The 22,052-nt window shown below is 41.5% G+C and overlaps 1 protein-coding gene across 1 annotated transcript in view; it reads right to left on the bottom strand.

Annotated features, from left to right (window-relative positions):
* The window catches only part of LOC134572499 (tenascin-X-like), an 86,511-nt gene that overhangs the window by 43,247 nt on the left and 21,212 nt on the right, over positions 1-22,052 (bottom strand). The window contains exon 3 of the mRNA XM_063431498.1: positions 390-2,765. Within this exon, the coding sequence (XP_063287568.1) occupies positions 390-2,765 (2,376 nt within the window). The remainder of the gene's footprint in view (positions 1-389; positions 2,766-22,052) is intronic.

Here is a 22,052-nt window from a genome sequence, read left to right as displayed (position 1 = left end):
TGTTCAGGGAGTTCCCTTACTCTAGCAAAAGGTTTAAAATAGACTAACACTTTTTTTCTTAGGGAGTGACGAGTTAAATATGCAGTCGTACCTGGATATTATCTCAAACATATGTCAATCTATGTAATTATGTTCTCTTTTTGGATGGGCTATCCACATGAATCCTCTCTGGGTAAGGGACATAATTTAAAACCCATAGGGATAACCGTAATTAATGTCATTTGTACACCCCATCAAGTGAAGGACTTCTCCACTGTAATACGCAGGTTAAAGACATGTATGGTTCTTGAATATTGATTTCCACCAGTGGACAGTGGACCCTCCCCAAAATAGCCACACACACTTTGCAGTTCTTTGAATTTGATGAAAGCAAATGCGGTTCCACTCACCCTCTCCGCAGTCTACACCTCCATATCCTTTCTTGCACACACAGATCCCGTTGATACACTTCCCACGTCCTGCACAGTTTCTAGGGCAAGACCTGGCTCCACAAACGGGTCCCGAAAATCCTAGGTTGCAGACACATTTCCCGTTGACACACTGACCATTGTCATTACAGTTTTTAGGACAAGCCTTGGATCCACAGTCCAGGCCAGTGTATCCAGGACGACAAATGCAGACTCCATCCTCACAGCGGCCATTTATGTGGCAATTGTCTGGGCACGCTGTAGATGAACAGTCCGAACCGGCAAAACCAGCATCACAGACACATGTTCCATCATCACACCTGCCCCTGTTCTGACAGTTATTTGGGCAAGACCTAGAGCCACAATCTAGACCAGTGTACCAAGAATCACATATACACACTCCATCTTCGCACAGCCCACGATTGTTACAGTCATTAAGGCAAGCTTTGAATCCACAATCTGGGCCATAGTATCCAGAAATACATACGCAAAGTCCGTCAACACAATTGCCTCTGTTGTTACAGTCACTGGGACATGTCCTTAAACCACAATCTGGACCACTATATCCAGAATCACAGATACACTCTCCATCATCACATCTTCCATGGTTTTGACAGTCATTTGGGCATGTTCTGGATCCACAGTCTAGATCAGTGTAACCCGAATCACAAATGCATTCACCATCTTCACATCGTCCACGGTTGTTACAGTTATTGGGACAGGTTTTAGATTCACAATCTAGACCAGTGTATCCAGAATCACAGATACAAACTCCGTCTTTACACTCCCCATGATTGTGGCAGTCATTTGGACATGTTTTTAATTCACAATTCAAACCAGTATACCCAGAATCACAAATGCACACCCCGTCTTTACACTGTCCCTGTTTGTAGCAGTCATTGGGACATGATTTGAGTTCACAATCAACACCTGTGTATCCATCGTCACAGACACAAGTCCCATCCTCACACTGGCCCTGGTTGTGGCAGTCATTGGGACAAGTTCTAGTTCCACAATCTAAACCTGTATATCCAGAATCACAAACACATGTTCCGTCTTCACAAGTTCCTTGGTTTAGACAGTTTTTAGGGCAGGTTCTTGATCCACAGTCTGGTCCTGTGTACCCAGGAGAGCAGACACACATTCCCCTCACACATCGACCATGTCTAGCACATCCAACAGGACAGGTCCTGGTCCCACAAACGGGTCCAACGAACCCAGCATCGCACACGCACTTACCATTCACACACTGGCCATTCCCACTACAATTCTTAGGGCACATTTTAGATCCACAGTCTGGTCCAGAAAATCCAGAATTACAAATGCAGGTTCCATCTTCACATCTACCCCGGTTGTGACATTTGTTAGGACAGGTTCTTGACCCACAATCTAGTCCAGTATATCCAGAATCACAGACACATTTTCCATCATCACACCTTCCCCGGCTGTGGCAATCATTGGGACATGTCCTAATCTCACAGTCTGTCCCAGTGTAGCCAGGATCACAGACACACTCCCCATCTTCGCATCGCCCATTCCTCTCACACTCTTCTGAGCAAATCCTAGTTCCACAGTCCTCTCCAATAAAGCCAGTGTCACACACACACACTCCTGATACACATTGACCCTGTTCATTGCAATCCTCTGGGCATGGCCTTGAGCTACAATCAACTCCAGAAAATCCAAAATCGCAGATACAGACACCATTCTCACATCTGCCGTTGTTTTGACAGTCATTGGGGCATGTTTTTGAGCTGCAGTCAACACCGGTAAATCCAGGATTGCATGTACAAACTCCATCTTCACAGTGGCCACGCTGCTGGCAATTATTAGGGCAGAGTCTGGAGCCGCAATCCGCACCAGTAAATCCTGTACGACAAATACAGACTCCATTTTGACATCTGCCACGATTATGACAGTTCCTGGGACAGGTTCTTATTCCACAATCCACACCGGTGAAACCAGAAGCACATACGCAAACTCCATTTTCACATTTCCCACGACTAAGACAATTACTGGGGCAAGTTTTAATGCTACAATCTTCACCAAGAAAACCAGAGTCACAAACACAAACTCCATCTTCACACTGGCCATGGTTTTGACAGTTATTTAGGCAGCCTTTTGAGCCACAATTCAAGCCAAAGTAGCCCTCAAAACAGTAGCATCGTCCATCCACACAGCGACCCTGGTCATTGCAATCCTCAGGACATGTCCGTAATTGGCATCTGTCACCCATATAGCCCTCCTTGCACTGGCACTGCCCATCAACACACACTCCTTGTGAATCTCCGCCACAACCACCTGGACAGTCTTCAAGGTCCTGTGGACATGGGGGCGATTTGAGACTTGAAGGGTCATCTGAGAGAAACAAAAACATGGAGATTGAAGACGAGTAAGAAATAGTTGTAGAACAGAATTAAAATAGTATGAACTGGATAGTGATAGAGAAATAGTGGGGAGGGGACAGTGAAGACAGTGAAATTATATTAAAAGGCAGGCACAGGAAAAATAAAGTATACAAAGGAAAGGTAAAAAATGGAAACGGTGAGATTTCAAGAATTCAGGATGGGACAGAAAAAAAATTGTTAATTTATAAATATCGTAATACAACAGAACAGATGCCGTGAGCATCTTATAATGGCTGCATTGCAAAAAAACATCCTGGGAGATTTAAGAAAGTACAGAAATAGCAAAGTGTTCTTGGAGGCAGTATATGAACAGCTAATCAGACAGCTCGTGAGAAAGCAAGTAGGAAAACTGTAGATTGTTTGTTATAAAAAAAAAATCTAATTTTGAGTGAATTTAGGAGGTTGTAGGAGTAGCCTTAAAAAAAATAATTTCAATGATATGTTTTTAACATTAGCCTTTTAAGGGTCACTGGCAGTCCATGCCAATAACCACTATTTGGGCCTCAATAAACACTATCAGGATTAATTTTACTTCTTTATTACAGTTTAAAGGAACAATACAGGTACCATAACCACTACAGCCCTCTAGGGGGTGTGCCCTGCTGCACTCCCAGTAATCAAACCATTTGTAAACAGTTTGGCAACTTATCTGGGGTCCAGTCACCTCCTCCGGTGTCCCCTGGAGACCCTCCATGCTGAACTAGTCCTGGCGGCCTGCAGCGCAGAACTTAGCTCATTTGCCAGTGACTGCGCCCTGCATGGCTGAGTTTAGCCCAGAGGCGATAATAGACGCTCCTTACAATCAGGAACTGACAGACCCCAGCTAAGCTGTCAAACCACTCTCAAACAATTCGACTACTACAACTAGGAGGTGGCCAGGACGCACCAGTCATTATAAGAACTACAGTGGGCTGTAGCAGTTATGGGAGTTCGGATTATGCCTTTAACCCCTTAAGGACCAAACTTCTGTAATAAAGGGAATCAAGACATGTCACACATGTCATGTGTCCTTAAGGGGTTAAAGGGGAACTGTAACTTCTCTGGAATTTAAACCTTTGAATAAAAATCACCTAAAACTTGTGTAAACCTATTTTCATGAGAGAGTCTGTTTTCCCTTAAATATATATTAAAAACGTAGCCAATGACATCATAATATATTTTAGACAGGGCATAGCCAAGTCAAACAGTACAAGTAAAGGAAAAATAGAAAGATTGTTTCGTTTCTGTTCATGTCTGTGAATGCTTCCCTTTGCTGACTGCCAGGTGTTAACGGCTGAGCATAGAACAATGATTGACAGAAAGACAAGATGAAGGGGCCCAGATGCAGAATAAACAGGCGTGTATTTCTATGTTTCATTTTATTTTTCAGTGATACATTTCTTTCTAACAAAAAGGATGCATATACATAATATGACAAAACCTGAAAAGTGACACTTCCTCTTTAAGCACAGGAATACTTGTTGTATCATTTTTAGGAGCAATAAAGTTGCCATATTGAAAATAAATCATTGTAATGTCTTCAACAGGTGTCAGTGAGGCAGGGGGGCGGCTGGCTGGCTCGCTGACTCATAGAAATATTTGGGGTGATTCGCTATACGGAGAATTGTGAAGAATTCACAAGGATAATAATTTTCAGTCAAACTAGCCGAGCAGGAAAAGTAACTGATTGACAGCATTTTTCTAATTCAGTTATACTTTTCTAAAATGTGCAGGTCCTTTGTGACCCGTAAATAATTCTCTGTTTAAATTATACTGTGTGTGGCATAAAATGTTCTAAATATGTAGAATATGCCATTTCCAAATAGGACAGTTGGCTGGGGATTAAGGGAGATGTAGTTCTCAAAGGAAAATTTTAAATTTCCATCAGAGAGCAGCTTTTATACCGTCTAATTTGCTGTAGCAGAAAAATGTACTACATGGGATTAATAGATATACAAAACATTAACTCAAATTTAGCCATCAGCAGAACAAAGAATATGACAAGACATTAGATAATACATCGTACAGGGTTAACTTTATAAGACGAAATATGGGCTACTTTGAATTATTTCTTTTTCCTACACTTGACTTAAAGGCGTAGCTATTGCTGCAAAGCTTTGTCAAGAGAAAAGTCTTTGTCTGTGAAGAATTCCAAGGACTCTCGGGATCCTCCATAGGCATGACTGTTGGACTCTTGCGCATGCACTGGAGTACAGCAGTTACATCGACTCGTGACAGAATAAACGCAAGGAGCTGAAGAGGATCCCACAGAAGATGGCGGCAGCTGCAAGCGAACGCTCTGGGTAAAACTCACATCTCCTTCCAAGCAGCAAAGTCACCATCGCGAGTCTTTGCAAAATATGTTCAAATAAATCTCTTTAAGATCACATTGCCCGGAAGGTAGGAAGGTTTCTGCAGGTGTTTTTTTTTGCCACATTGTTTTGTTTTTGGATTAAGAAAGATGGGAATCTAGGAAAAGTTCAACTTAATACAGCTCTGGCATTAAAAACAAACAAACATTACTAATGTCGTAACTATGCAGTAGTTTGGCAGGTCAAAGCTTACTGATGTGTGAACAGCGAATGGGGGCTTATCCACTAAACAGCAACGTGGGATGAGTACGTTGAAAGTCAAATTTACACCATCTTCATGTGGGTTATATTTTGTATATGAACTGTCAATACCCCACTACCTGCGGTTTATTAAAGAAATATATATATGGCATGCATTGTGGGGAATCAATGTCATCAACAGGTTTTGAAGACATCATAATAAATAAAAAAAGAGTTTACATTTTCATAAAATACAACCACCATGAATTCAGTCCTCTCCCATTACTTACATGCCTGACTACTACTAGGGGCTGTTAAGAGAGAAAGGCAATGTATCTCTCTGCACAACCTCTCTCTAGGCACAAGAGTAATAGAACTTAAAGGGACACTGTAGGCACCCAAACCACTTCAGCTCATTGAAGTGGTCTGGGTGCAATGCCCCATGTCCCTTAACCCTGCAATATTAATTAAAGGAACACTATAGTCACTTAAATTACATTAGCTAAATAAAGCAGTTTTAGTGTATAGATCATTCCCCTGAAATTTCACTGCTCAATTCACTGTTATTTAGGAGTTAAATCACTTTGTTTCTGTTTATGCAACCCTAGCCACACCTCCTCTGGCTATGATTGACAGAGCCTGCATGAAAAAAAAAACTGGTTTCACTTTCAAACAGATGTAATTTACCTTAAATAATTGTATCTCAATCTCTAAATTGAACTTTAATCACATACAGGAGGCTCTTGCAGGGTCTAGCAAACTATTAACATAGCAGGGGATAAGAAAATCTTAATTAAACAGAACTTGCAATAAAGAAAGCCTAAATAGGGCTCTCTTTACAGGAAGTGTTTATGGAAGGCCGTGCAAGTCACATGCAGGGAGGTGTGACTAGGGTTCATAAACAAAGGGATTTAACTCCTAAATGGCAGAGGATTGAGCAGTGAGGCTGCAGGGGCAGGTTCTATACACCAAAACTGCTTCATTAAGCTAAAGTTGTTCAGGTGACTATAGTGTCCCTTTAATGCCGTTATTGAGAAACTGCAATAATTACTATCCAGGAATAAATAACTCCACCACTAGAGGGCTTCCTGATTTAAAACGGACCTTTGGTCTGTTATCTGATGCTGGACGTCCTCACGCTCTGCATGAGGACCTCCAGCATCAGATTTTTCCCCATAATAAAGCAAATTTAAATTTCCTATGGGGAAATCCCAAAGCGAGCGCATGCGCATTAGGTCTCCCCCACCGGCTGACATCGGACGAGGGACATCGGTGCTGGAGGGAGGGGGCACTGTTGGATTCTATACATACAAGTGCCAGGAAAACGGCTTTGTTTTCCTGTCACTAAAAAATACCCTTAATTCTTAAAACTCCCATCAGTCAGGGGCAGGCTAGTACATGTTTTGGCATTACAGTTTCCTGCCAATCACAGTGTCATAGACAAACTGAAAATATTGTTTTTAATGTCACCCACTATTGCGATATGGGATATGAAAACATGATCTTTCGCTCAAAATTATTTATTTATTGATAAAATGTTTTACCAGGAAGGATACATTGAGATTTCTCTAATTTGCAAGTATAAACAGGCAGATCGTGTAGTGTATATATATATATATATATATATTTGACATCAATCCTTTCATGTTTACAAAGAATGCTCGCTTGATGAATGAGCAACTTTAAAAAGCCACTTTAGTAAAGTTATCTTTCTGATTTCAATCCTACATGCCGATAAATCACTACATAAGAATGCGCATAGTAATTACAATAGTGGGACATACAAACATGGCCATACAGTCTGCATCTGGGGAAAATAAATCAAAACGCTGAGGCCGATCAGAACTGGCGCAGATGGAAGAATTTGGTTTTATCTCATCCTCCCACTGCAAAAATCCCTGAATTGTGTCCAGTTTGGAGAGTTTTTCTCCTTCACTCTGAGATTCTAGATAAACAGTGTTTTACGGGTCCAATGGGAAAGAGAGATTGTAAGTGAAGTGCCAGGATTTTACTAAACATGCCCTGGTTATAGCCCAACAAAAAGCTTCAAAGTACAACGATCAGGTTTAAATCGGCATTGCACTAAATGACAGAGAACAAGGTATACTTACCATTTATATGCTGGCAATGAACACTCTGCCCTCTATAGTGATTGTGAGTATCTATACATTAATAATGGGCACACTGCGCTGTATAGTGATGGTGAGTATCTATACATTAATAATGGACACACTGCCCTGTATAGTGATGGTGAGTATCTATACATTAATAATGGGCACACTGCCCTGTATAGTGATGGTGAGTATCTATACATTAATAATGGACACACTGCCCTGTATAGTGATAGTGAGTAGCTATACATTAATAATGGACACACTGCCCTGTATAGTGATAGTGAGTATCTATACATTAATAATGGACACACTGCCCTGTATAGTGATAATGAGTATCTATACATTAATAATGGACACACTGCCCTGTATAGTGATAATGAGTATCTATACATTAATAATGGACACACTGCCCTGTATAGTGATAGTGAGTATCTATACATTAATAATGGACACACTGCCCTGTATAGTGATGGTGAGTATTTATACATTAACAATGGACACACTGCCCTGTATAGTGATGGTGAGTATCTATACATTAATAATGGGCACACTGCACTGTATAGTGATAATGAGTATCTATACATTAATAATGGACACACTGCCCTGTATAGTGATAATGAGTATCTATACATTAATAATGGGCACACTGCCCTGTATAGTGATGGTTAGTGTCTATACAATAATAATGGGCACACTGCCCTGTATAGTGATGGTGAGTATCTATACATTAATAATGGGCACACTGCCCTGTATAGTGATGGTGAGTATCTATACATTAATAATGAACACACTGCCCTGTATAGTGATAATGAGTATCTATACATTAATAATGGGCACACTGCCCTGTATAGTGATAATGAGTATCTATACATTAATAATGGGCACACTGCCCTGTATAGTGATGGTTAGTGTCTATACATTAATAATGGGCACACTGCCCTGTATAGTGATGGTGAGTATCTATACATTAATAATGAACACACTGCCCTGCATAGTGATGGTGAGTATCTATACATTAACAATGGACACACTGCCCTGTATAGTGATGGTGAGTATCTATACATTAATAATGGGCACACTGCCCTGTATAGTGATGTTGAGTATCTATACATTAACAATGGACACACTGCCCTGTATAGTGATGGTGAGTATCTATACATTAACAATGGGCACACTGCCCTGTATAGTGATGGTGATTATCTATACATTAACAATGGGCACACTGCCCTGTATAGTGATGGTGAGTATCTATACATTAATAATGGACACACTGCCCTGTATAGTGATGGTGAGTATCTATACATTAACAATGGACACACTGCCCTGTATAGTGATACAGAGTATCTATACATTAACATTGGGCACACTGCCCTGTATAGTGATGGTGAGTATCTATACATTAACAATGGGCACACTGCCCTGTATAGTGATGGTGAGTATCTATACATTAACAATGGGCACACTGCCCTGTATAATGATGGTGATTATCTATACATTAACAATGGGCACACTGCCCTGTATAGTGATGGTGAGTATCTATACATTAATAATGGACACACTGCGCTGTATAGTGATGGTGAGTATCTATACATTAATAATGGGCACACTGCCCTGTATAGTGATGGTGAGTATCTATACATTAATAATGGGCACACTGCCCTGTATAGTGATGGTGAGTATCTATACATTAAAAATGGGCACACTGCCCTGTATAGTGATGATGAGTATCTATACATTAACAATGGGCACACTGCCCTGTATAATGATGGTGATTATCTATACATTAACAATGGGCACACTGCCCTGTATAGTGATGGTGAGTATCTATACATTAATAATGGACACACTGCGCTGTATAGTGATGGTGAGTATCTATACATTAATAATGGGCACACTGCCCTGTATAGTGATGGTGAGTATCTATACATTAATAATGGGCACACTGCCCTGTATAGTGATGGTGAGTATCTATACATTAATAATGGGCACACTGTCCTGTATAGTGATGGTGAGTATCTATACATTAATAATGGACACACTGCACTGTATAGTGATGGTGAGTATCTATACATTAATAATGGGCACACTGCCCTGTATAGTGATGGTTAGTGTCTATACATTAATAATGGGCACACTGCCCTGTATAGTGATGGTGAGTATCTATACATTAATAATGGGCACACTGCCCTGTATAGTGATGGTGAGTATCTATACATTAATAATGAACACACTGCCCTGTATAGTGATAATGAGTATCTATACATTAATAATGGGCACACTGCCCTGTATAGTGATAATGAGTATCTATACATTAATAATGGGCACACTGCCCTGTATAGTGATGGTTAGTGTCTATACATTAATAATGGGCACACTGCCCTGTATAGTGATGGTGAGTATCTATACATTAATAATGAACACACTGCCCTGCATAGTGATGGTGAGTATCTATACATTAACAATGGACACACTGCCCTGTATAGTGATGGTGAGTATCTATACATTAATAATGGGCACACTGCCCTGTATAGTGATGGTGAGTATCTATACATTAACAATGGACACACTGCCCTGTATAGTGATGGTGAGTATCTATACATTAACAATGGGCACACTGCCCTGTATAGTGATGGTGATTATCTATACATTAACAATGGGCACACTGCCCTGTATAGTGATGGTGAGTATCTATACATTAATAATGGACACACTGCCCTGTATAGTGATGGTGAGTATCTATACATTAACAATGGACACACTGCCCTGTATAGTGATACAGAGTATCTATACATTAACATTGGGCACACTGCCCTGTATAGTGATGGTGAGTATCTATACATTAACAATGGGCACACTGCCCTGTATAGTGATGGTGAGTATCTATACATTAACAATGGGCACACTGCCCTGTATAATGATGGTGATTATCTATACATTAACAATGGGCACACTGCCCTGTATAGTGATGGTGAGTATCTATACATTAATAATGGACACACTGCGCTGTATAGTGATGGTGAGTATCTATACATTAATAATGGGCACACTGCCCTGTATAGTGATGGTGAGTATCTATACATTAATAATGGACACACTGCGCTGTATAGTGATGGTGAGTATCTATACATTAATAATGGGCACACTGCCCTGTATAGTGATGGTGAGTATCTATACATTAATAATGGGCACACTGCCCTGTATAGTGATGGTGAGTATCTATACATTAATAATGGGCACACTGTCCTGTATAGTGATGGTGAGTATCTATACATTAATAATGGACACACTGCACTGTATAGTGATGGTGAGTATCTATACATTAATAATGGGCACACTGTCCTGTATAGTGATGGTGAGTATCTATACATTAATAATGGGCACACTGTCCTGTATAGTGATGGTGAGTATCTATACATTAATAATGGACACACTGCCCTGTATAGTGATGGTGAGTATCTATACATTAACAATGGGCACACTGCCCTGTATAGTGATGGTGAGTATCTATACATTAATAATGGACACACTGCCCTGTATAGTGATAGTGAGTATCTATACATTAATTATGGACACACTGCCCTGTATAGTGATGGTGAGTATCTATACATTAATAATGGGCACACTGTCCTGTATAGTGATGGTGAGTATCTATACATTAATAATGGGCACACTGCCCTGTATAGTGATGGTGAGTATCTATACATTAATAATGGACACACTGCCCTGTATAGTGATAGTGAGTATCTATACATTAATTATGGACACACTGCCCTGTATAGTGATGGTGAGTATCTATACATTAATAAAGGGCACACTGCCCTGTATAGTGATGGTGAGTATCTATACATTAACAATGGGCACACTGCCCTGTAAAGTGATGGTGAGTATCTATACATTAACAATGGGCACACTGCCCTGTATAGTGATGGTGATTATCTATACATTAACAATGGGCACACTGCCCTGTATAGTGATGGTGAGTATCTATACATTAATAATGGGCACACTGCCCTGTATAGTGATGGTGAGTATCTATACATTAACAATGGGCACACTGCCCTGTATAGTGATGGTGAGTATCTATACATTAACAATGGGCACACTGCCCTGTATAGTGATGGTGAGTATCTATACATTAACATTGGGCACACTGCCCTGTATAGTGATGGTGAGTATCTACACATTAACAATGGGCACACTGCCCTGTATAGTGATAGTGAGTATCTACACATTAACAATGGGCACACTGCCCTGTATAGTGATGGTGAGTATCTATACATTAACAATGGGCACACTGCCCTGTATAGTGATGGTGAGTATCTACACATTAACAATGGGCACACTGCCCTGTATAGTGATGGTGATTATCTATACATTAACAATGGGCACACTGCCCTGTATAGTGATGGTGAGTATCTATACATTAATAATGGACACACTGCACTGTATAGTGATGGTGAGTATCTATACAAATAATGGACACACTGCCCTGTATAGTGATAATGAGTATCTATACATTAACAATGGGCACACTGCCCTGTATAGTGATAATGAGTATCTATACATTAATAATGGGCACACTGCCCTGTATAGTGATGGTGAGTATCTATACATTAACAATGGGCACACTGCCCTGTATAGTGATGGTGAGTATCTATACATTAACAATGGGCACACTGCCCTGTATAGTGATGGTGAGTATCTATACATTAACATTGGGCACACTGCCCTGTATAGTGATGGTGAGTATCTACACATTAACAATGGGCACACTGCCCTGTATAGTGATAGTGAGTATCTACACATTAACAATGGGCACACTGCCCTGTATAGTGATGGTGAGTATCTATACATTAACAATGGGCACACTGCCCTGTATAGTGATGGTGAGTATCTACACATTAACAATGGGCACACTGCCCTGTATAGTGATGGTGATTATCTATACATTAACAATGGGCACACTGCCCTGTATAGTGATGGTGATTATCTATACATTAACAATGGGCACACTGCCCTGTATAGTGATGGTGAGTATCTATACATTAATAATGGACACACTGCACTGTATAGTGATGGTGAGTATCTATACAAATAATGGGCACACTGCCCTGTATAGTGATAATGAGTATCTATACATTAACAATGGGCACACTGCCCTGTATAGTGATAATGAGTATCTATACATTAACAATGGCCACACTGCCCTGTATAGTGATGGTGAGTATCTATACATTAATAATGGGCACACTGCCCTGTATAGTGATGGTGAGTATCTATATATTAACAATGGACACACTGCCCTGTATAGTGATGGTGAGTATCTATACATTAATAATGGGCACACTGCCCTGTATAGTGATGGCGAGTATCTATACATTAATAATGGCCACACTGCCCTGTATAGTGATGGTGAGTATTTATACATTAATAATGGGCACACTGTCCTGTATAGTGATGGTGAGTATCTATACATTAATAATGGACACACTGCACTGTATAGTGATTGTGAGTATCTATACATTAATAATGGACACACTGCCCTGTATAGTGATGGTGAGTATCTATACATTAATAATGGGCACACTGCCCTGTATAGTGATAATGAGTATCTATACATTAACAATGGGCACACTGCCCTGTATAGTGATAATGAGTATCTATACATTAACAATGGGCACACTGCCCTGTATAGTGATGGTGAGTATCTATACATTAATAATGGGCACACTGTCCTGTATAGTGATGGTGAGTATCTATACATTAATCATGGACACACTGCCCTGTATAGTGATGGTGAGTATCTATACATTAATAATGGGCACACTGCCCTGTATAGTGATAATGAGTATCTATACATTAATAATGGACACACTGCCCTGTATAGTGATAATGAGTATCTATACATTAATAATGGACACACTGCCCTGTATAATGATGGTGAGTATCTATACATTAATAATGGACACACTGCCCTGTATAGTGATGGTGAGTATCTATACATTAATAATGAACACACTGCCCTGTATAGTGATGGTGAGTATCTATACATTAATAATGGGCACACTGCCCTGTATAGTGATAATGAGTATCTATACATTAATAATGGACACACTGCCCTGTATAGTGATGTGAGTATCTATACATTAATAATGGGCACACTGCCCTGTATAGTGATAATGAGTATCTATACATTAATAATGGACACACTGCCCTGTATAGTGATAATGAGTATCTATACATTAATAATGGACACACTGCCCTGTATAGTGATGGTGAGTATCTATACATTAATAATGGACACACTGCCCTGTATAGTGATGGTGAGTATCTATACATTAATAATGGACACACTTCCCTGTATAGTGATAATGAGTATCTATACATTAATAATGGACACACTGCCTGTATAGTGATAGTGAGTATCTATACATTAATAATGGACACACTGCCCTGTATAGTGATGGTGAGTATCTATACATTAATAATGGACACACTGTCCTGTATAGTGATAGTGAGTATCTATACATTAATAATGGACACACTGCCCTGTATAGTGATGGTGAGTATCTATACATTAACAATGGGCACACTGCCCTGTATAGTGATGGTGAGTATCTATACATTAACAATGGGCACACTGCCCTGTATAGTGATGGTGAGTATCTATACATTAACATTGGGCACACTGCCCTGTATAGTGATGGTGAGTATCTACACATTAACAATGGGCACACTGCCCTGTATAGTGATGGTGAGTATCTACACATTAACAATGGGCACACTGCCCTGTATAGTGATGGTGAGTATCTATACATTAACAATGGGCACACTGCCCTGTATAGTGATGGTGAGTATCTACACATTAACAATGGGCACACTGCCCTGTATAGTGATGGTGATTATCTATACATTAACAATGGGCACACTGCCCTGTATAGTGATGGTGAGTATCTATACATTAATAATGGACACACTGCACTGTATAGTGATGGTGAGTATCTATACATTAATAATGGGCACACTGCCCTGTATAGTGATAATGAGTATCTATACATTAACAATGGGCACACTGCCCTGTATAGTGATAATGAGTATCTATACATTAACAATGGCCACACTGCCCTGTATAGTGATGGTGAGTATCTATACATTAATAATGGGCACACTGCCCTGTATAGTGATGGTGAGTATCTATATATTAACAATGGACACACTGCCCTGTATAGTGATGGTGAGTATCTATACATTAATAATGGGCACACTGCCCTGTATAGTGATGGCGAGTATCTATACATTAATAATGGCCACACTGCCCTGTATAGTGATGGTGAGTATTTATACATTAATAATGGGCACACTGTCCTGTATAGTGATGGTGAGTATCTATACATTAATAATGGACACACTGCACTGTATAGTGATTGTGAGTATCTATACATTAATAATGGACACACTGCCCTGTATAGTGATGGTGAGTATCTATACATTAATAATGGGCACACTGCCCTGTATAGTGATAATGAGTATCTATACATTAACAATGGGCACACTGCCCTGTATAGTGATAATGAGTATCTATACATTAACAATGGCCACACTGCCCTGTATAGTGATGGTGAGTATCTATACATTAATAATGGGCACACTGCCCTGTATAGTGATGGTGAGTATCTATACATTAACAATGGACACACTGCCCTGTATAGTGATGGTGAGTATCTATACATTAATAATGGGCACACTGCCCTGTATAGTGATGGTGAGTATCTATACATTAATAATGGGCACACTGCCCTGTATAGTGAGGTGAGTATCTATACATTAATAATGGGCACACTGTCCTGTATACTGATGGTGAGTATCTATACATTAATCATGGGCACACTGTCCTGTATAGTGATGGTGAGTATCTATACATTAATCATGGACACACTGCCCTGTATAGTGATGGTGAGTATCTATACATTAATAATGGGCACACTGCCCTGTATAGTGATAATGAGTATCTATACATTAATAATGGACACACTGCCCTGTATAGTGATAATGAGTATCTATACATTAATAATGGACACACTGCCCTGTATAATGATGGTGAGTATCTATACATTAATAATGGACACACTGCCCTGTATAGTGATGGTGAGTATCTATACATTAATAATGAACACACTGCCCTGTATAGTGATGGTGAGTATCTATACATTAATAATGGGCACACTGCCCTGTATAGTGATAATGAGTATCTATACATTAATAATGGACACACTGCCCTGTATAGTGATGTGAGTATCTATACATTAATAATGGGCACACTGCCCTGTATAGTGATAATGAGTATCTATACATTAATAATGGACACACTGCCCTGTATAGTGATAATGAGTATCTATACATTAATAATGGACACACTGCCCTGTATAGTGATGGTGAGTATCTATACATTAATAATGGACACACTTCCCTGTATAGTGATGGTGAGTATCTATACATTAATAATGGACACACTGCCCTGTATAGTGATAATGAGTATCTATACATTAATAATGGACACACTGCCTGTATAGTGATAGTGAGTATCTATACATTAATAATGGACACACTACCCTGTATAGTGATGGTGAGTATCTATACATTAATAATGGACACACTGCCCTGTATAGTGATGGTGAGTATCTATACATTAATAATGGACACACTGCCCTGTATAGTGATGGTGAGTATCTATACATTAATAATGGACACACTGCCCTGTATAGTGATGGTGAGTATCTATACATTAATAATGGCCACACTGTCCTGTATAGTGATGGTGAGTATCTATACATTAATAATGGGCACACTGCCATGTATAGTGATGGTGAGTATTGTGATCCTTGTCTGTAGATAGCACGGTCCTCTAGGGCAAAAACATGCACAGTCCTTTGGCTTTTATATAATCCAGGCAACTTTATTGTAAATCCACACAGGAGACAGCAGTAAATGAAAATATAAATCCCTTTAAACAAAAACCTAGCTCGTCTGAGCACTAACTAATATCAGGTTCCCTATCTCTCAGGGGTTAAACTAAACAAAACAATATTGGATTCACCAACCTACAGTCTTTGTCCACTCTCAGCACTCCTAGTGCTCCAAGCCAGCATTGACTGCTTCCTTCCGCACTCCTAGTGCTCCAAGCCAGCACTCCCAGTGCCTCAAGCCAGCACTCCTAGTGCTCCAAGCCAGCACTCCCAGTGCCTGGTCTCCTTGATTCTCTTACTGGAGAGAACACCCTCTCTCCTACCTGCTTCCTGAGAGGAAGCCAGCAATCCCCCTCTACCTGCCTAGCAGGGAGTGGTTTATTCCCACTACTACAGCTGATTATCAGCAGCTGAGCAGTGGGCTGGAGACAGTCCAAAAACCCTGGCCTGGATCTATGTCTCCCATGAAAACCACTAAACTGTGGAGTGGAGCATTGGCCCTCCCTTCTCTCCAAATACTCCACCCCAGGGGCCCATAACTAAACAACGCTTTGTGTTGTACAAAACACAAACTACATATACTCCCCCTGGGGTTAAATGGCTTCTCTGCCTTCACTTTATCACATATCCTCCCCCCCAGCTCAGACCCATCGGGTCGAGCGGCCTTAAAACACAAACCGTGAACATTCACGTCACCTAGGGCTTTACCAGCCCTGACTTGCTCTTCAGTTACAGGCCGTGGCCTATTGCAGATGGCTGCTACCTTGCTCCCTTGTAGTTTAAGGAACCCCCACCCAAGTGGATAACCAAAATAGTTAGCTACCTCAAATCCCAGATAACGCTTAGCAGTGTTAGCGGTCAAACCGGCAGCCCTTACATTACTCACAACTAACTGGACCTTCATCAGGTATGCTACCCAGTCCACCACGTGAATCACCACATCACCAAGGTGGGCAGCTGCATACTCTCTGTGGTGCCAAAGTATCCTTTTCACCATATGCAGAAATAGGGCCGGTGCACCACGCAACCTGAATGGCCATACTTTATGTTGTAATAATCCCTCGGTAGTAGAAAGCGCTGTCCTTACCTTTGCTTTCTCTGTCAGGGGAACCTGCCAATACCTTATGACCAGGTCCAAGGTACTCAGATACCTGGCCTTACTTATACGCTCTTGCGTTTGAGCTGAATGTACTACAGGGCATTTAACATTTACAACCTCAGTGACAAACTCTACCTCTGCCTTGGGGTATGTGCGGGTGTCACCATGTGTACATACAATATTAAACATTTGTCTTATATCACATTTCTCTGGCTGAAGCAGAACACTTTTCAAAGTAGCCTCGCTCCCTGAATCAATTAGTGCTTGTGCACAATTCCCTTCCACCATCACCACTTTTAACTGTGCTGTAACATCACCACCAGTCGCCATACACATCTTTAAGCAGGTCAATACAATCCTATGCAGAGCCCTTAATACTATGTCACATTGTATTGTCTCTTCACTCTCAGGACTGTTATATGTAATATGTCCTTGCAGGTGGCAGTTGAAGCATCTGAGCTTTTTCTCAGTCTGGTCTCGTAGCCATAATGGGACTTTTGGGTACACTCTACCATCATATTTATATTGTCCCAGGCTCAGTATCAGGTTTTCTCCTTTCTTTCCAGTTTCCCCGCTAATATGGTTGTTAGCGGATCTAGGCTGAAGTTCAATACGGTGTGGCTCCTTAGCAGCCAAGTTCCGCTCAATCATCATCATCTGCTTCCACATCCGCAGCTTCTGATTTGATAATCTCTCAACGTCGGAGTAACTTTCAAGCGCAAACTTTACAAAGGCTTGGTGTGTAATTAGCCTCTTTCTATCAGCTAAAGGCTTGTCAGGGTCTGCAGATATTTGGTCATATTGGTAAGCCTGCATCTTCTGGAAATGGCGGATAAGACTCTGCTTTCGAATCTTCAGCTGGGTCCGCTTTTCATCCCACTGCCACACAAGCCACAAGTCATTAATGTTAAGTTCTGGTTCCACATATTCTTTTCTGTAGAATGCAATAAAGGGGACCCCAAAATGCTGATTCCTCATGAAATTTAGGGCCTCTCTGATCTTCTGTATAGTGCTTGGACCCTTCCTGCTGAAGGTGGCTCCAACTTGTCCACGTTCCAGGTAGTCCGTGCTTTTCTGTTGAGATATTGTTGGTGTTGCAAAAGTATTTCTATATATCCAGTCAGCTTCTTCTTCAAGCTCATCATCTTCATCGCCTGCCTCATCAGGTGATTGTTGGAAAGAGACTTCTACATCGTATGGATTTTCCAACATTCTCAATACCCGCTGTACCTCGCTGAAATCTCCCTTCTCAGCTGCATCAATTGCGTTTTGAGCAATATAATTTCTGAGCACAAATGCCGGATTGTTAGAGTCCATTATTTTCACACGTTCAGCCACAAATGTATCATTATCCCCAGTAGTTGCTTGGTCTTTTGACAACCGAGTGCTGTACTTGTGAAGCCATTCTTCCCAGAGTGCACGGTTATTACTCAGTAGCTGGTCTTCACTGGACTCTTGCAGTTTATTGTAGCGTTCGATACGATTAAGCTCCTTATATATGTTGGCTTTTGTTCCATTCAAAGCAAATAACTGAGGGTTACTCTGCGCTAACATCAGCATCACCGACAGTTGTCTTGGATCCCTTTTGGGTTTGAACACCACCTTTAACTCGTCCAAGTTACTTTCAAAAGCTGAATTTTCCAGGTGCTCAACCTCTTCTGTCACCAGCTCATCCTTCACTGGAACAAGTCCCTCCATGAAGGGCTCCACAATACCCTCCATCAGTTCTGTGAATTCCTGGGAGCCTTCCTTGCGCTCTACTGTTAATGCTACAGGTCTCCTCTCTATATCCTCAGAGGGTTGGCCATGGAGGCTGTCTAGAGCAACTTCCTCCTGCATGAATGCAGCCTTTGATCTCAGCTCCATGCCATCATGCTCGGCCTGGCCTGGTATGGAGCACTGTTCTTCTGCCGGAGGCCCAGACTCCCAGCTTAGCTCCTCTTTCCTTTGCCTGGTTTCCTTCCCAGGGGTATCCTCTGCTTGCTCGGCCTTGAGTGGCCACCTCTCGATGTCAGCAAAGCTTTCCTCTGGGCTGTCTGGTGGTCTCCCTGCTCCCTCGGGGGTGTGCAGAGACGCAGTCATGGCCTCTCGCTGGGTCATGACAGCCCCGGTATCAAACAGCCAGTCAGGCATTCCGAGCTCCGCCTTTAATTCCATGGCTGTGTTCCCAGAATCTGGCAGCTGTTCCAGGTAGTCAGTGCACCCAGGCCTTGTAGCAGCAGCAGGTGTCTCAGAAATATTTAATTCTGCTATGCCAATGTCATCTACATTGTCACTTTCGACTTGGTTGGGCTTAGGTGCAGACATACCCATCTTGTCACCACAGCTTGGTTCTGTAACTGTCGCTCTCTCTTGACTTAGATCAGAAGCGGCTACTTTGCCTTTCTTATTTTGACTTCGTTTTGCCACTACTTCTCTGCCTTGCTTTTCTCTGCCAAACTGTCCAACAGCTGGTTGCACTTTTTGGGTAGCCTCTTCTACTAAACAGTGCACAGTATTTTTTAGCTCAACTGGGGTGCTTTGCTTCTCTCTATTGAGCTCAGCTCCTTCGCTGTTGTCTTCTCTGGCTCCCCAAGTCAGTCTGCTTCTCATGCCTTTAACTTGTTCACTTGGGTGAACATCAGCGGCTTCTGCTTCATTTTTCTTTCCCTGGCTGTATCCACTAGCTTCACTTGCACCTTCCTGGTGGGTTTTGCTTACGACCAACACTTGGCCTTGCGTACATTTATTTCTCATCTTTGCAGTTTTCTTTAGGATGTTTCTGCATGCTTTGGTCTTATCACCTTTACATGGTGTATTTTTACTTGTCTCATGCTTTATAGCACAAACCGACTTTACACTGCTGGCCTCAGTCACAGTCTTTCTTTCTCCTTTCGTTGCCTTGGGAAGATTTCTCAGTACCTTTCTGTTTCCAAATGCCTTTCCAGCTTTCTCTTGAAACATGCAAGATTCAGTGTCTGAGCTTGAAAATGTTTTAGTTTCCAACTCTTTTTCTAAGACTTCATATGTTGTGATGTCACTCAGAGCAAGTTTGAGGCTTTCACGTGAAGCTGCAATGTTTTGATTTTCATATAAACACTTGTCAACTTCAGTAATCAGTTTGTCTTGTTCTCCCTTCGGAATCCTCTGACCTTTCCTACTTTGGCGCATGTCATCAGTGTCACCATCACTGCCTCTTGACAATTCCGCTTTGTCCTTTAGTTTTGCTGGTCTCATTACTACCTTTTTTTCTTTTGCTTTTTGTTCCTTGGAGGATCCAGCTGCCTTTTCACCCTCTTCCACATTATCACTACTTCCAGGCTCAATTTTATCCTTCTTGCCTTCTAATTCCTGTTCTCTCTTTTCTGTGGGTTTCTCAATATCACGCTTTGCTGCCTCCATGCTTTTCAGCTTGCGAAAGACTTCTTCTACTGCCTCTGTCATCTTATGCAGGATGTCAGTAGCTTGGTTACGGGGTCCCTTGTCCCCACGCTCCCTGCAGGGGGCAATCTGCAAAACCTCAGTAAGGGCAGCTCTATTCTCCTGCTGAGCCTCCCTCTGGTTCTTAACCTGTGCAGCCAGGAAATGGTTGGTGTCTTGTTGTATAGCAGTGGCCTCTTGTTGTACAGCGGTTGCCTGTACCAGAGCCTTCAGCAGGTCCTCCATTATAGCACCAAGCAGGTAACAGTCTTAAAGGTACAGTGCTACTTATTTGATTAGCAGGTCTGACAAAATAAAAGTCCTCAATAAGCAGACCAACGGATGACTGGCACACCCACAGACCCTCAATGTGCTACTGTGCCCGCATTCTCCACCATATTGTGATCCTTGTCTGTAGATAGCACGGTCCTCTAGGGCAAAAACATGCACAGTCCTTTGGCTTTTATATAATCCAGGCAACTTTATTGTAAATCCACACAGGAGACAGCAGTAAATGAAAATATAAATCCCTTTAAACAAAAACCTAGCTCGTCTGAGCACTAACTAATATCAGGTTCCCTATCTCTCAGGGGTTAAACTAAACAAAACAATATTGGATTCACCAACCTACAGTCTTTGTCCACTCTCAGCACTCCTAGTGCTCCAAGCCAGCATTGACTGCTTCCTTCCGCACTCCTAGTGCTCCAAGCCAGCACTCCCAGTGCCTCAAGCCAGCACTCCTATTGCTCCAAGCCAGCACTCCCAGTGCCTGGTCTCCTTGATTCTCTTACTGGAGAGAACACCCTCTCTCCTACCTGCTTCCTGAGAGGAAGCCAGCAATCCCCCTCTACCTGCCTAGCAGGGAGTGGTTTATTCCCACTACTACAGCTGATTATCAGCAGCTGAGCAGTGGGCTGGAGACAGTCCAAAAACCCTGGCCTGGATCTATGTCTCCCATGAAAACCACTAAACTGTGGAGTGGAGCATTGGCCCTCCCTTCTCTCCAAATACTCCACCCCAGGGGCCCATAACTAAACAACGCTTTGTGTTGTACAAAACACAAACTACATATACTCCCCCTGGGGTTAAATGGCTTCTCTGCCTTCACTTTATCACAGTATCTATACATTA

The sequence above is a fragment of the Pelobates fuscus genome, chromosome 9 (genome assembly GCF_036172605.1).
Source record: "Pelobates fuscus isolate aPelFus1 chromosome 9, aPelFus1.pri, whole genome shotgun sequence".
Taxonomy (NCBI): domain Eukaryota; kingdom Metazoa; phylum Chordata; class Amphibia; order Anura; family Pelobatidae; genus Pelobates; species Pelobates fuscus.
This window is presented reverse-complemented; position numbering and strand designations above follow the sequence as displayed.